At 38.0% G+C, this 23,634-nt stretch overlaps 1 protein-coding gene and 1 long non-coding RNA gene across 2 annotated transcripts; one reads left to right on the forward strand and one right to left on the reverse strand.

Annotated features, from left to right (window-relative positions):
- Nucleotides 1-9,844: 9,844 nt before the first annotated feature.
- On the reverse strand, nt 9,845-12,585 carry LOC130997695 (L-type lectin-domain containing receptor kinase VIII.1-like). Its single transcript, XM_057923098.1, has one exon. The coding sequence runs from the start codon at nt 12,103-12,105 to the stop codon at nt 9,967-9,969; it is 2,139 nt and encodes a 712-aa protein (XP_057779081.1). The 5' UTR covers nt 12,106-12,585; the 3' UTR covers nt 9,845-9,966.
- A 4,643-nt stretch (nt 12,586-17,228) lies between these two features.
- Nucleotides 17,229-18,914, forward strand: LOC130997697 (uncharacterized). Its single transcript, XR_009093159.1, has 2 exons — nt 17,229-18,034; nt 18,621-18,914. It is a non-coding gene; the product is annotated as an uncharacterized LOC130997697 (long non-coding RNA).
- The last annotated feature ends 4,720 nt before the right edge of the window (nt 18,915-23,634 follow it).

Raw genomic sequence — 23,634 nt, forward strand, 5'->3', positions numbered from 1 at the left:
TTCCTCAAGAGATATAGTATTCTCTCTTCCAAACAGCATCACATCTTTCAAATTTTCAAACGATTTTGGCAGAGCATTGAGCAGGATAATTGCTTTATCCTCATCTGCCAATTTCACATCAATATTCTCCAAGTCATCCAATGACTTATTGAAATCATCAAGCTACTCTCCAATACTCATATCTTCTGTGAATCTATATGAATACAGATGTTGCTTCATATAGAGTCTATTAGCAAAAGATTTTGTCATTCGAAACACCAGTTGCACTAGTCTCATTCGAAACCTCGCAAAGAACTTTTATCTGGCAGGCAGAGGATTATGGTGTTATGAGCTCTCTCCATAATTTCCTCATTCTTCTCCTTACCACCCCTAAGAGCTGCGCCCAAACCTTGCTGTACCAGTAACGCCTTCATCTTTATCCGCCAAAGCCCAAAGTCATTCTTGTCGGAGAACTTCTCCGTCCCCATATTCGCCGAAGCCACATGATGTCGTGGATTTGAAGTTCCCACAGACGGAGCCAATTTGTAATTAACAAATCAACTTCGGCTGATAAGCCAAGAACAAAAACGAGCAGTTTCAAACGAAAAAGAAAAGAACAGTGGAGATTTAACGTGGTTCGATTCTTGAGAATCTACGTCCACGGAGGGTCAATCTATTATTTTATTGATTATGGAAGAACACTTAAAATACAAGAATCACTCAAGAAAAACATATCGAAAACTTGAAGAATAACACCTCTTATTTTCTTTCCTTTCTCAAGTTTTCTCTAGATCTCAAGCTCTCTCTTTTCACATTACTATCACGTTACAAAAGAATGAATAAAACTCCTATTAAAACTAATTCAGTTGAAACAGAATGCCGCAACACACCACAGTTCCCAACGGCTATATTTTAACTAACTAAAGCAATTAGTTAAAACCGCTTCTTTGATAAGAAGCGTAACACGCTTCTTGGCTATTCTGTTGTCACTTCTTAACAAATTGTTGTAATTTTTATTTTAGTTAATGTACTGTTCAAATTTAATTTTAATTAAATGTTGAATTTTAAATTTAAAAAGTAAAAATGGGATAAAATGAAAATGAAGATTATAACACATCTTATAGAGTCAATATATTGGAGAGGGAAGACGCTATGATGGGGACCATCTTATATCGTCTTTTTATAGCGTCTTCCACCGGGGATGCTCTTCCAAGCTTAGAATTGCTATAAGAGTGACACTCGAATATATAGTGAGATAAAATGATCGTATCTTTAATACTCACTTGGTCCTCAAAAAGTTTGCCCCAATTCCTTTTTGGAGTGTCCTCAAAAAATTCGCACCAATCTACTTTTTCTATATTTTTGTACATGACCCTACCATCAAATAACTTTTTACCAGTTTTTATTAAAACTCGTGTCGTTCCTCTTAGGAAAAACTTTTGAGGGACGAAGGGAGTATAAAATATGAAAAAATATATATACCAAAATTAATATTTTTTCATTTTCTATAAATAAAGACTACTTTTGCTATATTTTAACACACCTTCAAATTCTGCCATTTTCTCCTTTCTACATATAACATCTATTTTTTTTTCTATTTTTAAATAGATTGAGGCAATAATTCTTTCTTCAAATCTCAAAATTTTCATTCCATTCAAAGACTATTATCCAAATCTTGATGATATTCCAAGCTCCAACGAATTCCTAGAGTTTGATTAAACTATGAATTTTGAATTTTCGCATAATCCAACTTATTATCCTATTTCTAAATATCACCAAATTTCTAAAAAATTTTCTGAATGGTCACTTCAAAATGTTCAACAAACACACACAATAGGGCATCATCAGTAACTGTTGGGTCCCGGTAGGGTACTAAACTGGAGTATGGGGGAATACACCAGTAGGCTATTTTTGTCGAAAACTAAAACTGATGTGAACAGTGAAGGAAAGATCAATTTAAGAAAAGGTTCAAGGCTGAGACTGATAATGAGTCAGTCAGTTAACTTCAACGTGAGTAATTAGTCGACAAACTGAAGTTCAAATAAAGGTTCAGCCTTTTCGATTTTGAAATCAGAGTAGTGTTAGAAATCTTACTGACTGTCTTCAGACTTGTCAATTAGACTGATAACACATAGGTGGAAGCGATTTGAAATAGCTTTTAGTGAAACAAAGTACTCCCTCCGTCCCACTTCAATTGACACTTTTACTTTGGGCACGAAGATTAAGAATAAATGGTTGAGTGTGTAAAGTGGGTAGAGGCCATTTGTTTAATGTGTGTAGAGAAGGTAGGGACCACATGCTATTTTTGAAAAGTGCCAATTGAAGTGGGACAAACAAAAGAGGCAAGTGTGCCAATTGAAGTGGGACGGAGGGAGTATCAATTTTTAAGGTTTGTCCTTTAGATTATTAGTATTCTGTATATAGCAGAGTTAGTGCACAGATATGAACTGAAAAACTGAAAGCTATAAAGAACACATAATTTTTACGTAGTTCGGAATATTGATTCCTACTTCCACGATCAGTTGATCACACTGACAATTCACTAGGCTCGTGCTTACGGGTGCACAGCAAACCTTTAACTGAAACACTATTTTCAGTGCCAACACACTGGGTTGGACTTCTCTTCCTTAGCTTACTGGTGCTAAGTAAACCACACGCTTAGCTTACGGGTGCTAAACAACCTAGTGTTCAGACAATCATCTCGAACACTCTCTCAAACACTTTTTTCTCTCTCTTGAAAAGGGGTTCGAATTCCAACTAGGATTACTGAGAACATGCTCTCAGTAATTAGTTTCTAGGCTAATGATTTTGAAAGTATATGCCTAAGAAATTTAAGAGTATGTATGTTATCAGTTAGACTGATAGTTACAACGGTGAGTATTCTCTTCTTCGATTCAAACTGATTGCGGTGAATTTGCTGGCTTGAGTTCGACAGAGTTTCAGCTTGTGCGTTGAATCGGTGAAGAATGAGGTTGATCATTGAGCTCTATTTGTAGGCAGCATCCTGAGATAGATCTATTGGAGGAGGTCTATCTTCAGTTTTCTACCGTTGTGACTCAGATTCAAATTTGAGCTTAGGTCCTCAGTCTTCGTCCTCTCTAAAATGAAAGTAGGTAGCGTCCTTTCTTTAAACTGAGAATCCGTTTGGGACGGAGAATAATTCTGAGGTTTCAACTGATACTTTACTTCAGTATCAGTCTCTACTTTATCCGACGTGGCATATATCAGTGTTTTCCTAACACTGATACTGCAGTATGAGTCAACAATCTTAAGTCTCTTGGTCTTCAGTTTAACTGGAACTTCAGTCTTCAGTCTTCGATCTTCAGTCTTCGGCTCTTCAATCTTCAGACTTCAGTTCTTCAGTCTTTGCCTATTACTCTTTAATCTAGCTAAAAATATGGACTCTAACACTTGAGTCCAGAATTACTGTAGTCTAGTGAAGATAAACTAAGTGTTTTGGAATCATCAAAACAAAGGTAGGATATTTCTATTAATTTCTCAACAGTAACAATCCAATTGTTGGACTGATCTAGAAGATATAACACTAATGTGTGCTTGGAGCTTCGTTAGTTACAATCCAATTATTGGCACCAACCAAAATAGGGCCTCATTTTGAAAATATGTACGAGCAAAGTCGAGCAGATAATCCATAAATTTGAGGCCCAAGGTCATTGGAATCATTGAGGTGGGATTTTCAGATGCCTCAACAAAAATATGATTTTGTGGGCTGCTGCATATAAGAAAGTGTATGATTGACAAACAAGCGAGCATTTTAAATAGGATATTGAGGAAGCAGCTTAAAGAATTTATGGAAAAACTAAGTTTATGCACCATGAGATGTTTGAAAAATTGATGACTAGCAATTTAAAATGGGAATTGAAATTGGATAGCACTGGTTTTACACGACATTCTCACTCAAACGACGAAGATAGTGATGACGAAAGTCGCAACAACTCTAAAAAATCAAGGACGGATGAAGATGAGGATCCTCCAACCGACTCCACTCCATAATTTTTTAGAAGCAATGCTTCAAGATTTCATCGTCCTATTGATAGAGATAAAGCTAAGGGCTAAGACTAAGGCTAAAAGAAAAGAAAAAGAAACGACATGACAATCTTTCATGGTTTCTGATGCTTTCACTACAAAACTAGTATCACACGTAAAAATGAGATGAAAACATCTATATTGAATACGTTGATGAAAAAAACTCAGTTGTCTCCAGAAGAGGAAGCTTTGAAACATCGTCTAATGGTAGAACTATATGAGATGTAATCGTACTTTATTTGCTTATTTTTTAGTTATTGTATTATTTAAATCATTGTCGTATGATTTATTTATGTTTTTTTTTTTATGTAATTTCAATTTGACTTGATCTCTGCATGTAATCTCAAGTAACTTCACTTTGTGTAATTTCAATGTACTTTTAATGTAATTTCATTTTTTGTAAGAAAATATATGACTCTCTGTATTATGGTGACTTTATTTTCAAAATTATTCAACTTTATATCACTTCACATGTGACTCTCTTCATTATCTTGACTTTATTTTAAAAAATATTTACTTTTGTGTCACTCAGATTTGACTCTCTGCATTATCTTGACTTTATTGCCAAAAGCATTTAATTTTGTGTCACTTCACATATTACTCTCATGTTTTGTCTTTTAGTAGTTCAAAAATATTTAACTGTGTAAGATGACATATGACTCTTATTATGCTTGTACTTTTACCTTCTACACATTTATTCATGTACCTTGAAAAGATGGCTTCAAGTTCTAATTTTGATGCTTCAAATTCCAACAACGATGAAGCATAAGAAGAAAAGATCTTTGAATATAAATAAGTATTAGTATTTCATAATAATAATAATAATAATAATAATAATAATAATAATAATAATAATAATAATAATAATAATAATTTTATTTAAAAAAAGATCTTTGAATGTATATTGGGGGCATTTACTTTGAAAAATTAGTTTTGATAGATAAAAATAGTAACTAGTAAGGTTAATCTCTTGTTTACTTTGTTGGATTGAAACTTTGAGATATTTCAATGCCTTTGATTATTTTTATCATTTAAGCTAGTTTTGCTTGATTCTTATCCTATAAAAAAATGTGGAATTGAAATAATCCTATTCGAATAAAAATACTCAATCTTTCATTTTATCAATCATGCAAAATAAACGCCCCTAATAATAGATTATTTTTTTTTCCAAAAAGAAATATATATAGTGTTAATATATAAGAATACCCACTTTTATAGAGTAAAAATAAATTTTACCCACTAATATAAAAACTTAAAAAAAATACTCACATTTACCATTTACCCTTACATATAATTTTTTTACAAATACCCACTGTTCACTGGTTGTGAATTCAAGCTTTAAAACTCAAATTCACAACTGAATTCAAGTATTTGTTGTGAATAATAAGTGTTGGTTGTGAATTCGCATGAATTCACAACTCACACTATTTCAAGTTGTGAATTCACAACCAATAAAACTTGAATTCACAACCAACACTATTTCAAGTTGTGAATTCACAACCAATAAAATTTGAATTCACAACCAACACTATTTCAATTGTGAAATCACAACCAACGCTGATAATTCACTTGTGAATTCATAAACTTGGTTGTGAATTCAAGAACATTTGTACAAAATTGCGCGATTTTCATCAATTTCTTCGTTACTTATATTTTTTTCCGATTAAATTCAAATTGAATTCAACTTTTCCTCAAATTTCTCTTCTAAATGGCATACTTTCTTAAAGTAATTGAATAAGAACAATCCCCAAGATCTAGAATCCCTAAATCATTCTCATTCTCATCCCAATGATTCCAAGATGGAGAAATAATCTGAGATCCTTGTAGACGATGACGGAGATCTTCAGATCTGTGCCTTACTCTAGCCGGAGCGAGGCGGCAATGCAGATCCGGGGCAGCGCGGCCAAAGCCAGGCTCCGCTGGACGTGGTCGGAAGCAGAACAATGCAGTCGCCGGATTTCCGCAAGCAAGGAGGAAGCCGACGATAGTGGCGGCGGCGACATGGTGGTGGAGGCGGATGATTTACAGATATAGAGGGAGAGAGAGAGAGAGAGAGAAATCGGCGCCAACTGAGATCGGAGAAGCGGAGACGGCGGATGCGCCGCTGCCGGGGTCGATGGCGCTGCTGCTGGCCTCGTCATGGGCGACGGAGTTGGCGGTGGCCGTGAGCATGCGGCGGCGCCGCTTGGAAGAGAGAGAGCCAGAGAAAGAGAGAGCGTGTAGAGAGAGAGAGAGAGAGAGAGAGAGAGAGAGGAGGCTAGGTTTGCCCATTTATATAGAAGGGTAATTTAGTTCTTTAACACAAAAAATTGATATTTTTTTAAATTTTTATTTGAGTGAGTAAAATTTATTTTTCCTATATAAAAGTGGCTATTTTCAAAATTCAATATATATATATAGATATTAATGATACCCGGGTCGTTATTTCAAATTTTTATTTGAGTGAGTAAAATTTATTTTTTCTATATAAAAGTGGCTATTTTCAAAATTCAATATAAATATATATAGATATTAATGATACCCGGGTCGTTATTTTAAAGGGAAAAGTATCAATTAAGCCCCTGTCGTGGTGGCCCTTTTCACTTCTGGCCCCCTATACTCGAAGGGGTATCAACTAAACCCCTGAACTAAATAAAATTGAATAATTTCACCCCTTGCCCTAACCCCCAGTTTGACGCCGTCTGTGTAATTTAATTATTTAATTTTTTTTAATGCGGGCCACACACTTACTTAGTACATTGGCGGGCTTCCTAACCGATGGCCATATAAATCGTCTCTTCACCCTCTTCACTCTCAAACCTTCATCAGGCGATTCCAGAGAAGACGAGCGAGAGGAAGACGAAGCTGTTGTGTCAGGCCACCAAATCACGATCAAGGTAAGCTATCTACTCTGTTTTTGTGGTGGAAACCTCATAAGTTTCAGAGCATGCAATTTTATTTGGATGTCAGAATTTTCTAGGTCTTATTGTTTTCGCACTTGCAATGGTTGAATGTGAACTGGTTTTCTTGTTTTCTTTTTCTTTTTGTTGCAGCATGCGTCATGTAACCTTCGTTTTTAATTATTGGGGTATTTGGAAGAAGGATTTAGAAACTGCAAAATTGGTTTATGATGGCTATAATTCTGTTGAAATTGACGAAAACGTTGATGACATGAGTCTTGATCGTATATTTGAAGAATTTGCTAAGTGTTATGATAGTAGACCTAAGAGTGTGTATGCTTTGGATGGAGATTATACCATTGAAAAGGGATTAGTGTTACTTAGGAATGATGAGCATTGTAAAAAAGTGTTTGATTATCTTGAGTTGCTTGGAGCAGAGGAGATTCTTTTGTTTGCTGACCATGAAAGAGATCCCCTGCCCCCTGTTACACTTTTACCATTGTTTGATGAGGAAAAGGAAGGTGATCAATTAGAGGATATTCATGGGTTGGAGATCGAAAAGGAGGGTGAGGGGGTTGATGCCGAGATTGGAGAAGATGATGCTGTAGAAGAGGATGATGGTATAGGTGTAAATGAAATAAGTAGTGAGCATGAAGGGGATGAGCATGATCACACTTTTTCTGATCCTTTAGGGGTTGGTTCGGACTCTGATTCTAGTACATACAGTGACAATGAGTCAGAGAGTGATGAAGATATAGTGAATGAGGAGTGCATGATAGGATCTGGAGAACAGGGACAGCAAGGGAACTTTGCACTAGGCATGACCTTTGCCGAGGCAAAGGATTGTAGGGAGGCTTTGGCAAGATATTCAGTGACATTTGGTTACAAGCTTAAGTTCATGAAGAATGAACCTAAGCGAGTTAGAGTTGTATGCATCAGTGAAAAGGATTGTCCCTTTGTATTGCTTGCATCGGCTGATGGAGATAAAGAGGGGTTGATCATAAAAACTCTAGTGGCAGAGCACACTTGTGCAAGGCAAAGAGAAGTGCCAAGTGCTTCTAAAAAATACTTGGCAAATTATTTCAAAGATACAGTCTACAGGAATCCTAGATTCAGTGCGAAGGATATGCAGGGACATGTTAAAGAGCACCTGAAACTACATGTGAGTATGGGGAAGTGTAAGAGAGCAAAGAGAGCAATAATCACCAAGCTTGGAGGCAGTTACAAGCAGGAATTCAACATGTTGATTGGTTATATTGAGAAGGTGAAGGAGACCAACCCTGGTTCAAAGATGGAGCTTCAGTTGAGCAAGGATGAATTGGCTAACGGTAGGAGGGTCTTTAAGAGACTGTTTGTTATGTTTGATGCCTGCAGGCAGAACTGGAAGGGGGGTTGTAGGCCCCTGATTTCTTTGGATGGTTGTCACCTTAAAGGTGTAACATTTGGTTGCCTTCTAACTGCGGTTGGAAAAGATGGCAATGACGGTGTGATTCCTATTGCTTGGGCAATAGTGAATAAAGAAAACAAACACAATTGGAGCTGGTTTGTGAGTTGGCTGAAACAAGAGCTCCAACTTGGAGATGGTGCAACTGTTACCATAATGAGTGATATGCAAAAGGTACTCTCTATATTAATTGATACATTTTGCTTTGGTGGTGCAACTAATACATGGTTTTTTTGCTTGTTTTGCTAGGGGTTGATGGAAGCTGTGAAGGACCAAATTCCAGAGGCAGAGCACAGGTGGTGTGCACGGCACATATACTCCAACTGGAGTAAAAAATGGAGGGTACGAGATAGGGGAAGGTATGGACAAGCACACTGTTTCTCTGGATCAAAAAAGGTGCACTTGTAGGATTTGGAAATTAACTGGTATTCCTTGCTGTCATGCTCTGGCTGCCATGTACTCTTCATCTCTGGATCCCATGAGTGTGATGTCGCACTGGTATCACAAATCAACATTCATGAAGTCATATGAACACTCCATCAAGCCTGTACCAGGTTACAAGTTCTGGAATGTTAGAGAATCTGATGCCATAGAACCTCCACCTGTGGAGAAGAAAATTGGGAGACCGAAGAAGGTAAGAGTCAGAGCAAAACATGAGCCAAGGACGAGCCACAAGTTATCAAAGATAGGACAGAAACAACACTGCAGCATCTGCAAGAGTGAGAGCCACAAGAAGTATAACTGCCCTCAAAGACCAGTTCAGGTATCCTTCTAACATTGAAACAACTAACCTTGAAGTTGGTTATTGATTTGCTCTTATATGTTATAGGTTACACATACCTTCCAATTCCGACAACCGTAGAACCTCCTACCGGGGTTATCTTCTGTCCATGATGTCATCAAGGAAGCCCTACACTTTTTACCTTCGCACGCACAAAACTTTGGATTATTCTCCCATTCATCGCACTGACGTCGACTGCTCCATGAGCTCGACGAATTCCCACCGGAAACTGTATTGAAACTCATGAATCTAATCGAAGACGAAGAACATCGACAAACCCTACACCAATTTCACTAACCTAAACGCAAATTCTCCCGATTTCTGAAGCCCTATCGCGAGTTAGGGTTCATCAAATTTAAATTTTGCCCCAAATTTAAAAAGAGGGTTGAGGCCGTTAAGTGTGGGGGCCGCATTAAAAAAAATTAAATAATTAAATTACACAGACGGCGTCAAACTGGGGGTTAGGGCAAGGGGTGAAATTATTCAATTTTATTTAATTCAGGGGTTTAGTTGATACCCCTTCGAGTATAGGGGGCCAGAAGTGAAAAGGGCCACCACGACAGGGGCTTAATTGATACTTTTCCCTATTTTAAATTACGGCACGTTATTGTTTTGCTTGTCCATATGTTACAATATATGTGGTGGACTTTTTTTACGTATATATGTAATAAGTAAAATGATTGCCAAACTCAAACCTAGTCCTAGAGCCGGAAGAGATAACATCAAAAGCTTTGTGCAAATTGCTGATTGCATGACCCTATAATATTAAACTTACATACACTCTAGCTAATAAATAAAATGAATGAATAAATAAATAAAAGAAGAGAAAAACATGAAGTTCACACCAAGTGAAGAGCAGCGTCGGCGTCGGCGTCGGCGGAGAAGCTGAGGTCCGAAGACGATGTGGAGAGCGCGATCATCCCATTCAAATCAGAAACGCTATCTTGCAGGGTCAAGAGGAGGTCCGAAGTGCTGAAACTCAAGGTAGGCTTAGTTCTAGGCACCACCGGAATCTCAGCCTCCCCCACCAGCATCTGCACCACCGCCCTCATCGCCGGCCGCGCCATCGGGTCCGGATGCGAGCACGCCAGCCCGATCAGCATCACCTTCCTCATATCCGATTCCTCAAACTCATTCCCTAGCCTCGGATCCGCCGCCATCACCAAATTCCCATCCCTGTGCAACCCCCACACCCATTCCACCAGATTACTACTCGGCTCCTTCTCGATCGGCCGCCGCCCGCTCGCCACCTCCAGCACCACCGCGCCGTAGCTGAAAACATCCGTCTTATCCGTCGCGCGCCCGGTCAGAAGGTATTCCGGAGCCAAGTAGCCCATAGTCCCCGCCGCCACCGTGGCATCGGGGGACTTGTCGTGCTCGATCTGCCTCGCCAATCCGAAATCGCCTAATCTGGCGTTGAAACCCTCATCCAGCATGATGTTGCTGCTCTTGATGTCTCTGTGGATTACCTGACTCTCGCATTCCTGATGCAGATAGGATAACGCGGAGGCCACGCCCAGGAGAATTTTGCGGCGGTGCGGCCACGGCAGCGTCGTCCTCGACTCGAACAGCGCCTTATCTAGGCTGCCGTTGGACATGAGGTCGTACACCAGTAGGCTCTCGCCCTTGTCGTGGCACCACCCTTGAAGCTTCACCAGATTTCTGTGCCTTAGGGTTCCGATTATCGACAGCTCCGATAGAAACTCTGTTTTCCCCTGCCCCGCGTGGGTGCACCTTTTCACCGCCACCACGTCGCCGCTGCTCGGGAGGATTCCCTTGTACACGGTGCCGAAGGCGCCGTGTCCGATTATTCGGTTAGAATCGAACCCCTTGGTGGCCACGCTCAGCTCCTTGTAGCCGAATTCCTTGGGCGTTTTGATCACATCCGACGCCACAATGTCCGCCTTTTTCTGCCTCTTGAATTTCTTGTTGTAAGCCCAGATTAGTCCGAGAGCGCAGAACCCTAGTACAAATGCGCCGGCGGTGACCACCCCCACAACCGCCCCGGCCCCACTTTTGCACAGCTGGTTGTGGCATTTTCCGCTGCTTTCGCTCGTCCATGTACTATTTTCAGGCGGAGGAGCTACGGAGGGAGGCGGCGGCGGATTTACTGTCTCCGCCGTCGGGTTCAATAAACTGGCAGTTGGCGGGGGCGGCGGCGGCGTGGACGAGCTGTAACTCGGAGTTTCGTCGAACGACGAGGCGAAGCTCCACCACTCAATGCTGTGAACCTCGGTGCTCCCCTGCGTCGACCCGGAGAATCCGACAAACATGAAATCGTCGGAAATGTACTCACCTAGATCGACGGCGGCGGACAAAACGGGCTCCTTGGGCTTCAAATTGGAATACGACACGTAGACCTTGATGGTCCGATTTGACCCGGAGTAGTCGACCCATGAGTTGACCAGGTCGCCGCTCTTCAAATCTACCCCGACGACGCCCAAATCCGTAACTCTGCTGGAAATCATCGAGTTCAGATCCAAACCAACGTGATTCCCGTTGATGTCCTTGAACTCCACGTCCATCATCGTGTCGAACTCCACGGCCACCACGCCGTTGGGAGCGCCCTCCGCCTCCATGAGCCCAAGAAAACCGCCGGCGTCCCCGACGAACTCGTCGTCAGGCGAGATGACGAAGGCCAGTCCGCCGCCGATGGAGGACGGGTTCAGGTTCGTGACGGAGAACGAGAAGAATGTGGAGAAGCTCGCCGTCGAGCGGCTACCTGGACGCCGGAAACTGACCGGCTTCGAGTATAGCACCCTCCCGGCGCCGGAGTACGGGACGGTGACGTCGCGAGTGAGCCTCGCGCTCCCGTTGCTGAAGTGGGCGTCGCCGAGGAGCTTCATGCTGGACAGCGTCAGTGTTCCGAAGTCGAATTCAGTCGCCGCAGCCAATACATTGCCGGAGAAAAACCCGACCGAAGCGAAAACAGATAGGAGAATGAAGCAGTAGCACAGCCCGCCGGGAAATGACGTCATCGTCTAGTTTCCAGAACATTCCATTAGAGAATGACGGAGGGAATGTTTGTTTCTCCGATTTGTACACGAAGACCGGGAGAGAGAGAGATTAATGAGGGAAGAAAGTTGAGAATAGGAATGAGGAAAGAGACAAAGTGATACAGAGAGTGTGGAGGGAAGAGAGAAGAGAAAGAGAATCCAAGGAGGAATGCAGCGAGACATGTGGACGCCACGTGTCCGTTCCAACGGTAATATTTTCTGAGGTCGGTCGGTTGTCATAAAAAACACCGTTTAAAGCAAATTATTTTTTCGGGCAGGATGGAAAGTGGTTTTGCACTTTCCAAGGTTGCAATTTTATTCTCGCTGTCAGATTTTTACTTTTATTGTTTTCCTTTTTAGTTATGGAATCATTTCGCAGAATATGGAATGCCGAATGCTCGTTCATGACGTGATATAATTAAGAATAATGATAAATGCACATATGTGCACACATAATTGAACTTTTTTTTATCATTTTATATATTTTTATAAATTATAAATTAAGTTTATTTTAATTAAATTTACAATTTACATAATTACCCCATGCTAATTATTAAGGAAAGGATTATTCATAATCTTTCCTTAATAATTCAAAATTTTATTTCCTTCAGTACGAGGCCAATTCCATAAATCCAAAACATTGTCATGTTATCCATAGCAAGCACTACAAATAATTTAGATGGCTTCGATTGAATCATTGATAATATTGTGTTTTGCATGATATTGTGCTTTCCATGGCTTTACCACTTTCATTCAAAAGCTTTTTTTTTTTACTGTAACAATTTTTCTATCATTCTTTTTTTTCTCGTAAAACTTGATTTGTAGGAATCGTAATTAATATCAAATATGCAGAATATCGGAAGAAAAAAGAAACATTAAAAAAAGATATTAACAAGATAAAATATGATATCTCTGATGAAAATAAATCACAAGAAAAAAAATTAAAAACAAAAAAGATTTAAAAAAAGAATAACGATTTAATTAGTACTCCTTGTTTGATAATAGCATTTGCAATAATGAATAACACAATTACTCTTATAGTTATACGATATCATAAATATAAAGAAAAAAAATATATACTCAAATAGGAAGGAACATATAAAATGATTAGAATAATATGCATTTTTTTGAATATTTCACAAAGGTATAATATGTTAATAAAAAAATTTATAGCAAATTCGTGAAATTGAAATAAAATATAATGGGACTCATTAATATAATGAGTTTTGAAGTAGCATTATTGATGAAGAGATATTGTGAGTAGAGATTGTATAGTTGTTGTAACAAAGTATTTTAGAAATTGAGTAACAGACAGCAGTATAGATGCTCTTAAAAGATTATTAAGCATTTTATTTTATAATCTAAGCGCTTTTTGTGAATTCGGGTATGTTGTTGCCATGCACAAAAAGAAAAGAAAAGTTGGATTGTGTTAATCTCACCCCAATGCATGTGTGGATAATTTAGAATATTTTTCTATTCATATCGGATTAACTATTAAAAAATACATGGTATTGGTATCCTTGTAGAAAATAATAAAAGAAGGGTGGGAAAACGAAAGAAGTCGTGTTAATCCAATCTACTGCTGATGCCATGTGGATGAACACTCAATAATAGCTGTCTTTTTATACTACTGCTAATTAAGTCAACCCGAGCCTTTAATAATTTGAAGTGAAGTTTATTTTATGTTGCTACCTCGCATGCAATTATCAATCGGTTCGGTTGATTAATTAATGAAGGACATGATGATACTATCTCAGTCTAATTAAATTATGTCATACATGATTGGGGTATGATTTTGCCTAGCAAAATATACAATTTAAATTTTTGATTAATGTGGGTAACAACAGAACCAGAAAAAGTAAACGGAAAACATTTTTACAAATGTCAATTTTAGCTTCCGACCGCAAAACACAATTGTTAATATTTTGGCTTTATTTCCAACATCATTTTCCAAATCTCAATTGAGATGTATATGAGCAAGCTAGGTTATCGATTTTCTTAGAACTGAAAATCTCTTTGAATAAGATTGCGTACTCTCTCTTGGGAAATAGTGACATGTATATATATACACATATATAACATATATAGAGGAGAGCTATAATAAAACATAGTTAAATGTATAAAATAGGAACCAATCTCATTCATAAAAAGGACTATAATAAAAACACTATTAAAGTATAAAATATGAACCAATCTCATCCATAGGATGAAGCCTAGAATTACAATCCTATTAAAATGAAGGTTGTCAAAGTAATTTCAGAATTTAGAAATGGTTAGGAAGATTTAGGTAATTAATAAAATATTTCTTTCCATATTCAAGTATATCTATAATTTGTAACACTAAGTTTTGTTTATCCCAATTCGTACGTTATTGTGTTGTTGTTCGTAATCGTTGTTTTTGTTTCCGCTTTACAATTGCATCGGAATTCACATAATCTACGAACTGATGTCGAGGAACTAAGTTTTTGTTTATTCCGATTTGTAATCGTTGTTTATATATTCGTAAGGATTTGCCTTACAATTTTATTTAAAACACTTTTTAATAAAGTAATTCACATTAACTTTTCAAACTATATTCGTAATGAAGTAATCGTTATTTTTGTTTATTCTGATTCGTACGGTGTTGTGTTGTTGTTCGTAATCGTTGTTTTTGTTCCCACTTTACAATTGCATCAGAATTCGCATATTCTACGAACTGATGCCGGGGATCTAACTTTTTGTTTATTCAGATTTGTAATCGTTGTTTAGATATTTGTAAGGATTTGCCTTACAATTGTTATTTACAACACTTTTTAATAAAGTAATTCACAGTAACTTTTCAGACTACATTCGTAATAATTTGTCTAACAATTCGTACATATATGTATTTACGATTTACTTCTTATTTGTTACGAACTTCCACCACAATCGTACAAATTAAGTTGTTTATTTAATGATGTTTCTGTCTTAATTGATTTTGGTAGGTTTGATATGTTACTGATGTAATGCCCCGACTTTTTATTAAGGATTATAGACTTTTAATTATTGATTTAAGGATTTCTTATGGTAATTAGGGTTCAGCATCCATTAATAAAATACGGACTTATGTGAATTTGATGATTACATACGTGATAATTTATTTTTATTTTTATTTCAACGGATGATGCACTCAAAATATATTTTGAGTCCATTAAGAGAATGATGGAGCTTAAAGATTTATTTTGAGTTTTCAAATCGAAAAAAAAAAATTTATGTATTTATTTATTTTTACCGAGAAATTTAGGAATGATGAGTTATAAAAATTTTCCATCAATATTTTTCTCAAATTATTTTCCTATGATGTATTTATAAATTGAGAGAGAGCACTAATGTTAGTGCTATTTATTCTAATTTTGATCACAAGAGTTTTATGCTCTAGCATTTTATCAATTGATGATTAGTCTTACATATATATATATTTTTTTTTACACATGGGTTATTACTACACCACATTTTTATATTTACTTAATGTAACACCCCATTATCCTCCACTAATATTTTCTTTTCCCTACCACTAATCTTTTTCCCTACCACCACTAATATTTTCTTTTCCCTACCACTAATCTTTTTCCCTACCACTACTCCTACCTTTCCACCACACTACTCCTTTTCCCCCACCACTACAATCTTTCTCCCACTCTCACAACTTTTCTCCCACCATTATCACACTCCATAGAAGCCTTTGAAGCCCCAAGAGAAGTAGCAAAGCAAGGGAGAGTGTGGGAAAACTATAGAGTGAAGGTTGTGCTTCGAGGGGGAGTTTTTCTTTGCTTTTTCTCAACTGAAAATGCTTTATGGCCATGGATTTTTACACATTTGTGTGCTATATTATGTGAGGATATGTTTTATGATTTTGGATGATTATTTTGGTAGAGTTTATTGGGTGAAAAACCGTGCATGAGGTAAGGCAGCGAATCTGCCATAAGCACACTGCTCGGCAGTGTTTTGCAAGGCGATTACAGCCATCCAAACGGTTCCCAAAAATTCCCAAATTAATTGTGTATCATCTTTCATATGTTTTCTATACTTTGGTAAAATTTCAGAAGGTTTGGAGCTCTTATGATTTATTTATGAATTTGTAAACATCACTGCCTATCTGGAATACATTTTTGGTAAACAATCTTTGGGAGGCCATAAGTAAAGTTTCAATCGGTGAAAACCTTTGAAACTTGAATATGTCACTCTAGACTCCCGTATCTTTCTTTTGACATCGGTCTCACCATTTTTGAGTAAGGGAAACAACCGGTATAAATTCTTGAAATCTAGTTCTTATTCCTTGTACCATCCAGTAGATTTTACAAACCTACGACTTTTAGGTGGCAAAGGCCGACTTAAATCTTTGATTCTCAAGCCTATCTTTCTACTGAATATTCACTGACATGTTGGGAACTTACTTGTTCAGTTTTAGAATTTTTGGTGAAGCCTAAAGTGGTTTTTCTGATTTATGTTCTAAATCTGCCAAACTTGAACTCTTTTTGTGCACTGAACTTTAGACAGTCATATCTTCTAAACCATGAATGTTCTTGGAGTAAATCCAACTGTAGAGTGTTATGATCTCTCCCTAGTTTCCAGATTGACCCTTGGGGTTCCCAGTGGAGTTTTGTAAAGGGAGATATGAATTTTTAAAGAAAGCCCACTGACTTGGTTGTAATCTGGAAATCTGAAATTTTCAGATTTTTGCTTGTTAAATACCCATCTTTGAGAGGGCATATCTTGCTCGTTTGAATTTTTTTTCATTCGATTCAAATTGGAGAATGATCCTTGAAATGTCTAGTTTCCAGAATGTCTTTTGGAGCCTCATTTGGAGATCCGAGGCAGATTTGATGTCTGTTGCAAAACAACCTCTTAAGAGCTCAAGTTGTTGAATTATTTTCTATGTATCAAAGTTTATTTTAAAGGATGTTTCATGAAAGATTTAGTATATGTGCGTAACGAGTTTGGGACTATTTATTTTAAATGAGGTCCGTTCTTTTATTTAAATTATGATGGACTTTTAATGAATATTTTTGGGATTAAACTCTTATTTCTTGATTTATATAAATTATTTTTTTAAGGACTTATAAATATGAATTTCGTAGGCCTACTGACCTACTGTGATCGACGGTTTGTCGATGTCTAATAGATTTGACAATTTTATAGCAAGTCCCTACATGAGTCTTGAGTACCCTGGTAAAATTTCAAGCCATTCCAACTTCGTTTGATACTTCTTTAAAATGCAAAACCTAAACTGCACATTACTACCGAGAATTTCAGAGAACAGAGGAAAGAGTCATTCATTTCAGTAGCTTCCTGTGTGATCTAGATTTCCAAATTTTTATGGTATTAACCTTATTGTGTTAGCTAGATATCCACCAAAGTTGAGCCCAGTTTGACAACGTTTACTATTTTTCAAAAATCCAAGTTTTCGATTGTTCAAAACTGCCGAACATGGTAGATCGTGGTAAAAACGTCATATCTCTCAAACCACTTGGAGTTTTCGACTCTACTTTTTTTTATATGAAACTAGACTCGAAGATCTTTCTTTTGGTATGAGTCTAGAGTCCAGGAGATGTCGGAGTCAGAACAGATTAAATTTTGAAGTTGAGTCAGTGTAAAAACAGAGCATGTTTTGATGATGTTTGATTGTGATTCTTATGTGCCTTATGTGTTTGTGTTGCCTATGTGTTTGAATGAGATTAGACGAGGTATGATTGATTTTTGACTGTCTTTAATGTAACGAATTATGGATGCTAGAACCCTAAAACATTAAAAGATACCCTAGGCACGTAGAATTAGACTTTGTCTTATGACAATTTCTTCACGAACTTATCGACTCTTCATCAATGAAGGTCCGGGCGACAGAAAGTGAAGCCGAAGAAGAAACGACTCCACGCCAGCTTTAAGAACAATTGAGGTGGGCATTATTTTATTATTACGTATATAGAGATCCCCTGCGTGACGTAGGCCTCATATGCGAATATATATGCATGATATGTTTTGACTATTTATTCAGTTCTTATGAAATGCTTATATGTTTAATGCCCTTTATGAAAATGAAAATGTTATGAAAATGAAATGTTTATGAAATGATTGACTGCCAAAATGTTTATGTTTTTATATGTATCCTATCTGTGTTGGTTCGCCAACTTTAAAGGAAATCCAATTGGGATCCTATGCTAGACAAAGGTCGCTAGCTAGGGTTAACGTGTACACTCATGGAGACCGCGAGTCGCTTGCGACCGGTCTTGGCGTCCGTGGTAAGGAGGCCTCCTTCCCGGCGCGTGACAGAAAGGACAGATATGGATCATATAGACTGAAAATGGGATGCGCATCCACCTTTATGAAAATGAATGAAATGTTTTAGTAAGCGCAGGTCATTCAAGAAAACCCCTGTGTGTTACTGTTGGCAGTTCAATTTATATATGTATGCATGTTGTATTTTCGGCTTATGTCACTGAGTATTTTTATACTCAGCCCTGCATGTATTTCTAAATGTGCAGGTTGAGCAGGCGATGGAATGGATCGGTGTTGAGCGGATTTCCCTTTTGATGTTTATGTAATGAAACCTTGAGTATGCATCTCCATATGCATAACTCACACGTTTTTTTTCGCTGCAAACACTCTGACTTATTTATCATTTCTACTTGAACTTATTACTACTTCATTTTAATTAACTTTCAGTTGGGGTCTAGTCGTTATGGCAGACTCGTTTGTGAATTACCCAAGTGGTTATATATATATATACCACTAGTTTGTTATTAATGTTGGTTACTTAGTAAATCCCCTTTAATTTCCGTTTCTTATTGTTCATCCCAAGTCATAACCCCGGTTAACCCGTCATTGGGATAGTGGGCTGTGACAGAGTGGTATCAGAGCAGTTCGTTTGCTCTGGCACTAGAAACCTTATTCTAAAAAGCCAAGTCTAGTTTGATTCACTAGACATACGTGGGTTAATACGACACCGCTCAACACTCCATTGCATCGTGCTCAATCAAGGAAAAAGGTAACTGCAGTTACAACGTTTTAAAGATGTTATTATTCTAAACTGTTTCATGAAGATGTTTATGTAAAGAGCATGCTATGATGAAATGTTGAATGTTTTGCCTTTCATGGCATATCATTGCAGTTATGATGATATAATAAGAAGAATGATAGAGAATTGACACATGCTTTCCCCAGAAAACATAGATTGCTATAAGTTGCATGATCACGATTCTAAAAGAACATAGACTGCTGGATTAGTAGGATATCTCTACAATCTAGATTCTTGAAGTGATGATTTAGAAGAATGATAGAGAACTTAGAGCATTTCAGCTTCCACAAGAAAACAATGGTTCTTTTGAATTACAAAGAGGAATGAAAAGACATGTACGCGTTGAAGGAAAAGCACGGAATGATGATACAAGATGAATTCAAGGCAAACATTGCATCAAGGGTTTAAGCATAAGTCTCTACGTTCGAATGTTTACACACGATGGAACATCGAATCGACTTATGTTACACGATAGATTATAAAAAGGGCGTGATTTGATTGTTTGCGGGTTATATATATATTTGTGACATACATGGGAAATGGGATCCGAGTCCACTAGAATAGAAGACCTTAAAATAAGTTTAGTTGTATTAATGAAACTTATGTTTTGTTATGCATAATATGTTCATAACCTTGTACATTTAAGAGTTTTACGTCTACTTACGTATAAGAAGACTCACACTTTCCCTTATCTATTAAAGAGGGTTACGTCCAGGCATATTCCGATAGTTAGGAAAGCTCCGCGTTTGACCCAGCAGAGACTACCCGGGCATATCGGGATTTTAGTATAGCTTTTGATGACGACATAAGAATTGTTATAGCTCAGTATACACGCCTTTGGACTGTTGCCCATGTCTTTGGGACTACAAGTTATATAAGAAAATATGGTTCGACTGTCTGTATGTAGACCTTGGGGAATAAGAGTCTAGTTCAATAGGACTAGAACCTTAAGTTTGAGCTTTAAGCTGCCACTACGAACTCAAGTTTCGTTATGTATAGTATGTCCACGACTTCTCAAGTTCGGGACAATGTTTCCCGTGTGACTGGGAAGTGATGATGTTGGACCTGGCCAGTCCACATGATCCAAATCTCAGTAGACGTCTTTTGGGTTGAAAACCTATATGTTTCAACTTTCGGTTGAAAAGCCAGACGGGTTCTTACTCGAGGTCATTTTGTTCGACCTTGTAGTTAATCATTTCATACCCTCTGGTCATTCTTTTGAATCTCTTGAACAATTTCTACAACACCTTGCTTTGATGTTGTGTTGATTTTGAGCCTTGCAACTCGTGAGTTGTCATAGTAGATTCCCTTTATCGATAAGACTAAGAAGTATTAGTCTACTGACCTAGTATACCACCCAAACTATAGCTTTGTATAGTTGTCTCTCATTGTGTTTAAATTAGTTGAGATTAGTCTTTGTCCTATGAATATTATCGACCATTCATTATGATAGAAATTCAGAATCCAAATTGAGACCGTAATATAGTGTTTGCGTACATGAACGACTTTCTGTGTTGCATTCCAATTGACTGAATTTGCAGATTTTGGTTGAAGGCCAAAAGAAAAGCGATGACTCAAGAAGAGCTGTCAGACTTGTCTTAGAAGATTTTCAGACGGGGGTATATGACAATTATATTTCTAATAGCCGTTATAAGAGGAAAGGAAAAGAAGTGTTTAATCCAAAGCAAAACAAGATGGGATATGACCAAGTATGACCATATTTTCTGCAGCATGTCCGTTAGGCCCCACAGTAGGTGGACATAGAAGAAAAGATGATAGACAAGTTTCACTCCGGCCTAAGGTACTCGACAATTATACTGAGTTTATGAACTCTGAATTGTTCAGCCAAGCTCTGGACGCCGAGGTAGTAGGCCCGAGATTTGCCCGACCCAAACTCAACTCAGGAAGCAAATGATCAAGGACGAAGGCAAGACTACTATGATAGTCGAAATGGCAAGAGGCCTTGGTAGGAAACATAGTGCCCAAAGGCAAGGACAAGGACATCAAACAAACATAGGACCTGCTAAGGATAAGTAGGGCCAGCCTGGGGTACCTCCATGGCCGAAGTTTTCCAAGTCATATTATGATATATGTTTGGATGATAGTAATACATGTTTTAAATATGGTCAGAAGGGCCATTTTGCTAAAGATTTCCAAGCGAGGCCACAAGGAGGGATGTGAAGATCAAATCAACCGGGTCAAGCACAACCATTTAGGGTCATTCTAGGCCAACAACTACTCTATCCACCACAACCCCCTTAAGTTAGAACCTATGCCCCGCACAAGAATAAATAAGGAAGCAAACAAGGAAACCTAATAAGTATGGGCACGCTACTCAACACACCTGTTATACTTCTGTTCGATACGGGTGCCTCGCATTCTTTCTCTGCAAGTGCATGTGCAAATACCCTAAAACTCATACCTGAAAAGGGCTAATCTGGACATGAGAAATTCTTTACCCATAGGAGGGGCGACGATAGAAACACATGCTTACTCAAACCAAGAGGTAAACATAGGATCATTTAAGGTCATAGTAAACAACTTGCAGTTTATACAATATAGGACATTGATGTAATCCTAGGGATTGACTGGTTAGCTAAGAACTACGCCACAGTTTTATGCAAGGAGCGGAAGATTGCTTTTAACTTTTCGGGGATGGATGCTTTGAGATAAACCTGGGGAACAGGATACCAATTATTTCAGCCTTACAAGCGAGGAAGATGATGAACAAGATAGACTGCCAAGCTTTCCTGGTATACCTGATCGGAGGAGTTGAGACCAAAGGGATAATTGAAGACGTAGAGATTGTACGGGAATTCTGAGATATTTTTCAAAAAATTTACCAGGGCTGCCACTCGATAGACAAGTAGAATTTACCATCGATTTTGAACCAGGATCAGCACCGGTATCCAAGGCACCTTATAGGATGGCTCCAAGGGAATTGGAGGAGCTAAAGATCCAATTACAGGAATTATTGGACCTAGGTTTTATCAAACCTAGTGTATCCCATGGAAAGCGCCTGTGTTATTTGTCAAGAAGAAGGAAGGCACCTTGAGGATTATTTATTCGACCAACTCAAAGGCGTGAGTGTAATCTTTAAGATCGATTTGAAGTTTGGGTATCATCAGTTAAAAGTTAGACATGAAGATATACCCAAAACGGCTTTCCGAATAAGATATGATCACTACGAATTCGTAGTTGTGCCGTTCGGATTAATAAACGCGCCAGTGGTGTTCATGGACCTCATGAACAGAGCATTCTATCCTTACTTGGATAAGTCCATCTTGGTATTCAAAGACGATATCCTTATCTACTCCAAGATTAAGAAGAATATAAGAAACATTGAGAATCGCGTTGCAAACACTAAGGGGTGAATGTCTTTATATCAAATTCACTAAATGTGAGATTTGGCTTAAGGTCAGAAGGTATCAAGGTTGAAGCAGTACAAGGATGGAGGTCACCAACAACTCCAAATGAGATAAGAAGTTTCTTAGGATTAGCTGGCTACTATCGAAGATTCATTGAAGGATTTTCAAAAATAGCAAGACCAATGACGCAGTTACTTGGGAAAGGAATCAAGTATACTTGGACTGATGAGTGCGAGAGAAGTTTTCAGCAGCTCAAGGACATGTTAACTACTGCACCAGTGCTAGCAGTTCCAGAACCAGACAGGGAATATGTGATCTACACGGATGCGTCGAAAAATGGACTAGGTTGTGTGTTAATGCAAGAGGGAAAGGTGATAGCATATGCATCGCGACAACTTAGACCACATGAACTGAATTATCCAACCCATGATTTAGAATTAGCTGCAGTGGTGCATGCACTGAAAATATGGAGACATCACCTATACGGAGTTAGGTGTGAGATATTCACCGATCATAAAAGCTTGAAATATTTTTTTTCAAGCAAAGGGATCTGAACATGAGACAAAGAATATGGCTCGAACTAGTAAAGGATTATGATTGTGGTATTAACTACCACCCAGGCAAGACCAATGTAGTAGCCGATGCATTGAGTCCTAAAGTCTCGTCTAAGTTAGGATACTTTCTCACGAGGGAAGATGAACTCATTAAAAACTTTGACAAGATGAGGATAGAAGTGATTAAACCACCTAATACAATAGCGAGTGTTATTGCGACAATACCCAGTTTGAGAAAAATGGTGGTAGAAGCAAAAAGGAAGGACAAAAAGATGGAGAAGCTACGAGGAAGAATAAGGATAAGAAGTTTCAAGAATTACAACGACGAATCAGATAATACTATCTTCTTTGAAGGGAAGATATGCATGTCCATGACAATGAACTTAAGAATAAGATAAAGCCATGGCACCCATATACTGTCACCAGGAAGTACTAAGATGTATTAAGATCTAGAAAAATTCTAGTTAGGAGGAATGAAACGAGATGTAACCTCATTTGTTGAAATATGTCTTGCGTGCTAGCAAGTGAAGGTTTTACAACATATCACATTGTTACTTTG

The sequence above is a fragment of the Salvia miltiorrhiza genome, chromosome 8, assembly GCF_028751815.1.
Source record: "Salvia miltiorrhiza cultivar Shanhuang (shh) chromosome 8, IMPLAD_Smil_shh, whole genome shotgun sequence".
Taxonomy (NCBI): Eukaryota; Viridiplantae; Streptophyta; class Magnoliopsida; order Lamiales; family Lamiaceae; genus Salvia; species Salvia miltiorrhiza.

Coding starts and splice junctions, on each gene's coding strand:
- LOC130997695 (XM_057923098.1), bottom strand. CDS start 12,105: ATGACGTCATTTCCCGGCGGGCTGTGCTACTGCTTCATTCTCCTATCT.